Raw genomic sequence first — 8,818 nt, 5'->3', positions numbered from 1 at the left:
GTATTTCAGTATTTGCGCGCCAAACCTAGTAGCTATGTATATAGACTTGTATCGAATTATTAGGCACTTAAATCTTTCATCTTGTTGAAATTATATTAAGCACGTCTTTATTGTTAAGTTAGTAACAAAGTTTCATGTCATCTATAAACGATTTTATTCGAATTTATTCATTAAAAATAGATTAAATTTCACAGTTGCATTTTGGCAATTATAAATTCCAATTTTTTTCAACTCTTGATATTAGTAAAATGAAACTTAAACCTCACAAATAGGGTGCTTAATAGTGATTATAATTTGTTTATTTTATAAAATGGTACTTTGTCTGAAATTGTCGTCTGACATCCGAAAGCGATACGGCTAACGTTTTCCTTTCACACCAATCGGGACCCGTTTCACAGTCAGCATCGTACTCGCATGCAGAGCGCGTGCTTGGGAAGCGCTGACTGCAACGGCTATACCCACTTTGCAACTGCGGCTGACTTGGTCAGTCGTCGCTGGTCAACAAAGGCGTGTGTAATACGCAGCGGGCCGTGCGTGCGGTGATTTGGACGGGCCGCGTGGTCTGCCACCGGCGAGATCAGTAGTCATCAGACTTTTTATTCTTCCCACCTCTTTCTTTGTTTCCTTTTTCCACTTCATAATTTCAGAGTTAATCCCAATTATTAAGGCAGGAGTGTTCAGACAATCTTTTCCGTATGGTCATAATTGCCCTTATTTAGGAAATCTGAAAAATAACTAAAATTCCCGCTTAAATTTTTAAATGAAAATCATTAACTCTCAACTCTTGAAGTCTTAATTAAGTAGTGTTTGAGTCCCTTAATAAGGGTTCGAATGTCTGAATTGACCAAAATATTGATTGAATTCACAGTGGTTCAAGCTTTTTCTCTAAGAAGTAGGGAAAATTGGAATAATACAATTTTTTTTTTATATCAATTGGATCCCTTTAAAAATACTCAATTATTAAACAAACTAAAATTGATTCATAAACTACAAGTTGGAGTTTGAGTAAATGAATGCGGATAAATATTAAAACATATGCCACAAAATTAGCTTTTCAAAAGTCAAATTTAGAGGAGACTTTCATCAATTGAAGTCCAAGTGAAACCAGTTGCCACTAGCTCAATATAATAGATAAGTAGAATTTCAATCCATCCATATTTTATCGTCAAAAACAAAAAAAATCAATTCATATTTTGATTAAGCAAGTTTTAGCCTACAAATAATAATCTAGTCTTTCAGCAGTACATAGTTCACTAAACTTCTCTCTCTGTAGGGGCAAAACCGTCTTTCCATGTTCGTTTGAGTGCCCCAAATCACTTGCTATAAAACCGGTTAAAGCAGCAAAAGCTGCTTAATCTAATCCAAAAATGTTAGGCAGCGTCAGCAGCAGCAGCAGCAGCAAACCTCCTCTGTCTCTGTTCTCTCTCTGACACTCCCTCCCCTTCTCTCTCTCTTCTCACTTCACCAATGCATAAAACCGAGCACCACCTCAACCTTTCCCACTAAAACTCCCCAACTCAAACAAACCAGCTCGACCCGACCCACCAAAAATGCGGGCCTCTCTTGCCCCGATCTTGGCCCTCCTCGCCCTCCTAACCTCCCCCTCTCTCCTCCCTTCCGCCGCCGCCGCCACCACCGCCGCCACTTTTCTGGCTCTCCACAGAGCCTTCCCGCTGACCCACCACCGCGTCCAACTCGACCGCCTCCGCGCGCGTGACCGAGCCCGCCACGGCCGCCTCCTCCAAAACGTCGTCGTCGGCGGCGTCGTCGACTTCTCAGTCGCCGGCTCCTCCGATCCCTACCTCGTCGGGTAATCTCATCACCTGGGGCCCTCTCTTCTTCTCTCTCTCAAAGCTTCCAAGCTTTTAATGTGGGGGGTGGTTTTGTATTAATGGGTTGCTCTCAAATTTGGAAAATGTTCTCCAGGTCAGTGATTTCTGGGTAAAGCATTGATTAATGGGTTTGTTGTTCTAGCTCCTCAAAAGGAAACAAAGCATAAAGCTTGAGTCTTGGTTTTTTTTCTTTTGGGCCGTTAAAGCTTGACTGTGGTCAATTCATACTATTTTGGTTTGCGGAAAAATGAGAGCTTATTATTGGTGATTTAGAGGAGACCCAGTGCGTGAGAATTGACTGGTTTTCAGAGATGGAAATTTGAAAGAAAAATAAAAAAGATTTTTTTTTTTTTTTTTGGGGTCGTTTTTATATAATTTAAATTGAAATGGCTGACTGAGTTTGGCATTTTTCTTTTCAATCAGGGTGGATTGGATCTTTTGTGTATGAATCTTTTTCTTGGTTGCATTCAGTTGTATTTTCTGTTTTTATTCTGTGACTGAGATTGAGCATCTTTTTTTATCTGTCCAGTATTGTATATAAAGTTAATGACTTTTGTTCATCTTCAATTGTTGCCTTATTGGTTCTGTTTTTAGGCTTTATTTTACAAAAGTAAAATTGGGCTCTCCACCAAAAGAGTACAATGTGCAGATCGATACCGGAAGCGACATCTTGTGGATTACCTGCAATTCCTGCAGTAATTGCCCCCAGACTAGTGGACTTGGGGTAAATTTCTGTTCTCTATTTTTTCATTGCGTAAAGAAGCTTGTAGAGTAAAGAGCTAATTCAAATATTACCAATTTTCCATTTGTTACAGATTCAGCTCAATTTATATGATTCTGTCAGCTCCTCAACTGCGGGGCAGATCTCCTGTTCAGATCCAATATGCAGTTCTGCGGTTCAAACTTCAGCAACAGAGTGCTCTGAGAGTAACCAGTGCAGTTACACTTTCCAATATGGCGATGGAAGTGGGACGTCTGGTGTCTATGTATCGGATGCACTATATTTCGACATGATTCTGGGGCAGTCTTTTATGGCCAACTCTTCAGCTGCCATCGTTTTCGGGTGAGCTGTTTTGACTGAAACTGAAATGGTATATTTACACATTGTGGAATGCAAACCAATCACCGGCATAGAAAGGATAAAGGGTGTAAGAGGCAGAAAATAAGAATAGCTAACTATCTATCAAAATTGCTAAGTTGTACTTTTTATAGATAAATAAAGTAAAAACTGCAGTTTCAGGTGGCATGATTAGCAGTCTATAATTACAAAGAATTTTTCGAAAAGCATGGCTAACCAGTCCCACACAGTCAAGATCTAGCATGATGTGTGCCCGAAGAACATAGTTAATTTTGCAGTGTTACTCTGGTTATTAGTACATATGTTTTTCTTATACATCAAAAAAACTTCTTCATTTGCTGCAAGATTCCAGCATTAATGTTCCCATTCTTTCTGTTTATTGAAGCTTATTGCCTTGGATGATGGTGTTGGAAACAGGTGCAGTACCTATCAGTCTGGGGATTTGACCAAGACAGATAAAGCGGTGGATGGGATATTTGGGTTCGGCCAAGGGGCATTGTCTGTTATATCCCAGTTGTCATATCGAGGGATAACTCCCAAAGTATTTTCCCATTGTTTGAAGGGAGATGGCAATGGTGGGGGTATACTTGTTCTTGGTGAGATTTTGGAGCCAAGTATTGTTTATAGTCCCCTCGTTCCATCACAGTATGTCTCTATCCTACTGGAGTTCTCTTGTTTCTTTCTAGAAGTAATACATGCTCTGAATCTGCAAAAACAGAATTCTTAAATATATAGATTATTGTTTGTTCTTTCTGTTTCTGTTTGTATTATTTCATTCCAACGTAATTTTATTTGGTCACTAATGGACCTTGACTATGAAATATCCTTTTTACACGCTTAACATTGAGTCGGTCACTTATGGCCTTTCGAACTCTAATTTTAAATGCTCTGAACCTACAAAAAGGGAATTCTTAAATATGTAGATTATTGTTTGTTCTTTCTGTTTCTGTTTGTATTATTTCATTCCAATGTATTTTTTTTTGGTCACTAATGGACCTTGACTATGAAATATTCTTTTTACACGCTTAACATTGAGTCGGTCACTTTTGGCCTTTCGAACTCTAATCCTTTCGAACTCTAATTTTAGGTATTTGATACTGGCAAGGAGATTGTATTTACATAATTATGGTTGGAATACAAGGATCACCTACTGCACCTCTTTTTCTATTGTGAGAAACATGTGCTCGTTCTTTCCTTTGCTGCACAGACTAGATAGGGTGCATTACTGTCATCCAGATCACTAATGCTTTGTGTTTGACTTAGATGACATAAATAAGATTGTTATTTCTCTGAGGAAGTCTTGGAAAATTTCTCTTCCTCCAATGCCATTTTGGGACTCATTGAGTGGGTAGTGTGTGGGGGTAGAGTACCATTCATGAGGCATATTAATAAACCTTGCAAAATTGATTAACTAGATTTCATTCCTTTATTATGAAGATAGATTTGCTGATGTGCAATCTTATTTTCTAAGCATTACCTGTGTACTGTTACTGTCTTCACTTTTAAATAATATATATATATATATATATATATATAGATATATATATTTGGCAACTGATTCCTAAGTTATTTTTTTCAGGCCTCATTATAATTTAAATCTTCAGAGCATTGCTGTCAATGGGCAACTCTTACCAATTGATCCAATAGCCTTCACCACATCAAACAGCCGGGGAACTATTGTTGACTCAGGCACAACTTTGACATACCTTGTGGAGGAAGCTTATGATCCTTTTGTCAGTGCTGTAAGTTTGTTTACGATTTGATTTGATGGTTCACTTAGATTAAAAGCATTGTTAGCATTTGGATTAAAAAAAACTAGGAAATTTTGATTCATTTATTCATTAACCTTATTGCTATATCACGAAGTGTCATGAACAGAAGATCCACTTGTTGAGGCATAATATAATCTCCCTTCCTACAGAAACATTCTTTTCTTTATTCCTATTCTTCCAGTTTCTATTGGGTAACCTGACTTTGACGTTCCATTTGCATCTGCTCTTTCATTCATATTTGAGATTGGGCTTCCCTTTAGTTAATGTATTGCATCAGAAAAATCAGCTTTCAGAGGAATCCAGGGGGGAGGGCTTAATTAATTTCTCATTGCTTGTTTCAATTGTGGCTGCTAGCTCTTTCCAATATGAGCATGTGCTGAAGCTGCTTTTGTTGGTTATTTATTTGATGTGTAGATAACATCGGCTGTTTCACAATCTGCAACTCCCCTCATTTCAAAAGGAAACCAGTGTTATCTAGTCTCCAACAGGTTTGTTCTTGGGATGTATAACTTATAAGTTATAACTTCCTTTTTCTCAAGAGTGGGATTAATAGTGGTATGTTTATCTTTAATTTTTCAGTTTGGCTGAGGTGTTTCCACCCGTTAGTCTAAACTTCGCAGCTGGTGCATCGATGGTGTTGAAACCAGAAGAGTACCTTGTACATACGGGTTTCGTTGTAAGTCATTCCTCTTGCTCCTTCTGGATAGGTGTCTAAGTTTAAGTAATTGCATTAGACATGATTATTGCACATGGTAGGACATAAAAGTATGGTATTGTTACAGGAAGGTGCTGCTATGTGGTGCATTGGCTTTCAGAAGGTTCAGGGAGGGGTGACAATTTTAGGAGGTTAGACCCCGAATTTGGGCTGCTTTTTCAACTTTTATGGAAATATTTTTATCTAAGATTTGGCAAGTAACAACATTATCTGATTCACAATTAAGTCATAGTGCATCTACAGGACCTAGTGAGTGTTCCGTTATCCAACTAATTTGGGCTGCTTTTAAAACTTTTATGGAAATATCTTTATCTAAGATTTGGTAAGATCAAGTAGCGACATTATCTGATTCACAATTAAGTCATAGTGCATCTGCAGTACCTAGTGAGTGTTCTGTTATCCAATTAATCTAACTGAAAATCATGCATAAACAATCTCAATTGAGTTTAGACTTTAGAGGCATATATTCAATGAAAGAACTCGGCGTCATGGCTCTACTATTTATATTTGAGTTCTTAAGTTCTATGTTTGAAGTGCTAGCTCACATGTGCATGTTTTTAGTGTCAAAATTTTCAATTAACTCACTTTATACCGTATCTGTGACCAACTGATCACAACTGTGTTCCGGTGTTCAACTTCCTTCCTTACTGAAATTAGAAATATGTTAGGCTTTCCATGATTTTCCTCTTCAAGTTTGCTTGAGTGCTATTTGATCCCATACTTCTATATGCTTTCGTGAGATTTTCTGGTCTACCTTGGAGGCTTCTGAGCACTCTGCATTTATTATAGATATTGATTTTCACAATTGTGCTTTTTTTTTTTTTTTGTCCGAACTAATACTTGAGCATGTATGTTAATCATAAATGTGCCATTCAATTGGCTGGATTTCTAATTATATTTTCTTCCCCTATTTGTTTCTTCAATTGCAGATCTTGTTCTAAAAGATAAGATATTTGTGTATGATTTGGCTCGCCAACGCGTTGGATGGGCCAACTACGATTGTAAGTTCAGACATAAGTGCACCAATTCTTTTATATATTTTTCTTTTCCCCTAGATCCTTGGACGAGTACCTATCTCACATGACGTACATTTCATTCTTTTCAGGCTCATTATCCGTAAATGTTTCAGTAACTACTAGCAAAGACGAATTTATCAATGCAGGACAGCTGAGTAAGAGCAACTCATCAAGAGACACGCTTTTCAAGCTGCTGACAACAGGGATTATGGTTGTCTTACTGCACGTATTGGTGTTAGTGGACTTCCATCTTCTGTAGTTTTAAACCTCAGATTCTAAATTGGATTTTCTTTACAATGCGCATCAGCTTGGCTGATCTTCATTTATAGTGGTCAGTGCCAGGGTCAAGGTGTATATCATTCTGATGTGCTTCTGATTTGTGTGAATGGGTGGGCATCATCTTTTCTTCTGACTTGAAGTTTTGCTTTGTTGCCATTATGCCATATGTGGTTCTCCATCTTCATCAAATTGTGGCCAGTAGAAGCAGAGCAAGTCAATTGTAGCTATTGCAGGATTTAGGTAGGGATATAGAATTTCTGTTAGGGAATCGATATCAGTTTTGTCTACTAGTTTACTTCAGGATTCCAAAGTTCACTTTGTAAGGGAATGTCAGAATGTATAGAGCTGAAATGAACAGATTGTTTGTAATCATACAAATTAAGATCATAGCTGGCTGTCTCTGTGTCTTGATAATTTCTCGAGTATTATGAAGGAAAACTTGTTATTTTTGGACCCCAGACTAACTTTTTTTGACCAAACTAGAAGCTTTCTCTAATGAGAGATATGCAGTTCAATGAGAAACACAGAAAGCTGATCAGTGTTTGAATGTCTAAATACGATGTCAGAACTTGAAAAACTATGATCAGCATTTGCGCATTAGAACCACACTTTTGATCTGTGATTACTGAAAAATTCTCAACTGTGTTAATCGAGAGCTGGATTCTAGTCGAGTTCATAGGCAAGGCTCCCTCGCGCCTGCACTGATAACCGGGATGCATGAAGCTAAAACTCCAAGAAATAGTGGTACAAAATTCCGAACAATAACATCCATATGACCCTGGCCCCTGAGCACTTTGTTGATGCAAAGCAATACTAAAAGTAAGCAATGAACAGAAGGGTTGGTGCATGCAGTGAATGGTGACTAGCTATACATAGAACTCTTGTACTACATATTCAAAATCAGGACCAAAATATAAGTTTGCAGTCAGTAGCACTAGCTATAAACAACTTCTGACTCATACCATGTTCAACATGAGCGTATTCACAATGAGAGTGGAACGCTTTTATAACCGTAGACCACCCCGGACTAGTTATATATAGAACTCTTGTTGTCCATATTTGAAAGGCGCAAGAGCAAAGTATAAGTTTGCAATAACTAGCATCAATGAGTTGCCAATAGTTATAGACAACTTTTGACTCATAACATGCTCAATAGGAGCGTTAATATCACCATGAGTGTTGAACGCTTTTATAACCGTAGATCGACTAGTTAATTGAAAATCAAAATAAAAGTAAATTTTTTTTTTTAATTTTTAAATTTATAATTTATATTTATATTTTTATTTTTAGAACAAAGAAATAGGAGGGTGTGTCCATGAAAAGAGGCGTTTGTTGGGGTGAAAAGAGTGGCTGTGAAAGGTGGCAATTGTGAATGGTGTGCGAAGTATTTTCGCTGCTTTGAAATAGTCATTACGCTCTTGGTGGACCCCCACTTAATTCTCACTCGCTTTGCACTTTGTCCTTTTACATGTGGCATTTTCCTTGTACGCTTGACATCTGTCGGTCATTTTCATGATTCAATTTATTTTTATATTTATTCTTATCTCATTTTCTTTTCTAGTTTTAAAGGAACTTTCTTTTTAGTATCTCGTTCATTGAATGAAACATCAATATCATTAAATTTTATATTTATTAAACATTCATTTTTAATTTTAAAAAAATATTAATTTTAATAAATACGTAGCGTTTTAATTTGGTTAAATATCCGTTTAATACAACACAACAATTATGTCTTCTTCAATTTGAGCAAGTTTTGTAATTAGATATTCCATTACAAGAGCTTAAAGATAATAAATAGTAGTCACGACAATGCACATTTATTCTCCAATCAAAGAGCATAGAAAGTACCTCTCAAAAAAAAAAAAAAAGACTATAGAACATATGTTTTATTTTGTTAATGTACATATATACAAACTACTTGTTGAGGTGCCAACAAAATGCTTGTATCATCTTTGTTGGACAACTTCCAACATATCATTCAAACTGTCCTTAGAATTTGGAAAGGGAAATATCATTATGACAAAGTCATTTCTCATAGAAAAACGAATAATTCTCCACAAGTGTCAAATATTTTCCCTTAATTAATTAGATAAATTCCCAAAACAAAAGAGATTATTTTCCCTTTT

General features: G+C 36.8%; 1 protein-coding gene across 1 annotated transcript; it reads left to right on the top strand.

Annotated features, from left to right (window-relative positions):
- Window positions 1-1,349: 1,349 nt before the first annotated feature.
- On the top strand, window positions 1,350-7,247 carry LOC133724277 (aspartic proteinase 36-like). The gene is made up of 10 exons (XM_062150970.1): window positions 1,350-1,810; window positions 2,427-2,556; window positions 2,648-2,895; window positions 3,328-3,555; window positions 4,490-4,652; window positions 5,097-5,170; window positions 5,262-5,358; window positions 5,465-5,528; window positions 6,327-6,398; window positions 6,503-7,247. The coding sequence occupies exons 1-10, from the start codon at window positions 1,551-1,553 to the stop codon at window positions 6,670-6,672; spliced, it is 1,506 nt and encodes a 501-aa protein (XP_062006954.1). The 5' UTR covers window positions 1,350-1,550; the 3' UTR covers window positions 6,673-7,247.
- Window positions 7,248-8,818: the final 1,571 nt, after the last annotated feature.

The sequence above is a fragment of the Rosa rugosa genome, unplaced genomic scaffold (assembly GCF_958449725.1).
Source record: "Rosa rugosa unplaced genomic scaffold, drRosRugo1.1 SCAFFOLD_224, whole genome shotgun sequence".
In the NCBI taxonomy this organism is placed as follows: Eukaryota; Viridiplantae; Streptophyta; class Magnoliopsida; order Rosales; family Rosaceae; genus Rosa; species Rosa rugosa.
This window is presented reverse-complemented; position numbering and strand designations above follow the sequence as displayed.

What these genes read in the sequence shown, in the direction of transcription:
- LOC133724277 (XM_062150970.1), top strand. Translation starts at nt 1,551, where the DNA reads ATGCGGGCCTCTCTTGCCCCGATCTTGGCCCTCCTCGCCCTCCTAACC. An exon ending in TCCGATCCCTACCTCGTCGG is followed by an intron (nt 1,811 to 2,426) that starts GTAATCTCATCA and finishes TTCTGTTTTTAG; the next exon opens with GCTTTATTTTACAAAAGTAA. An exon ending in TCAGCTGCCATCGTTTTCGG is followed by an intron (nt 2,896 to 3,327) that starts GTGAGCTGTTTT and finishes TGTTGGAAACAG; the next exon opens with GTGCAGTACCTATCAGTCTG.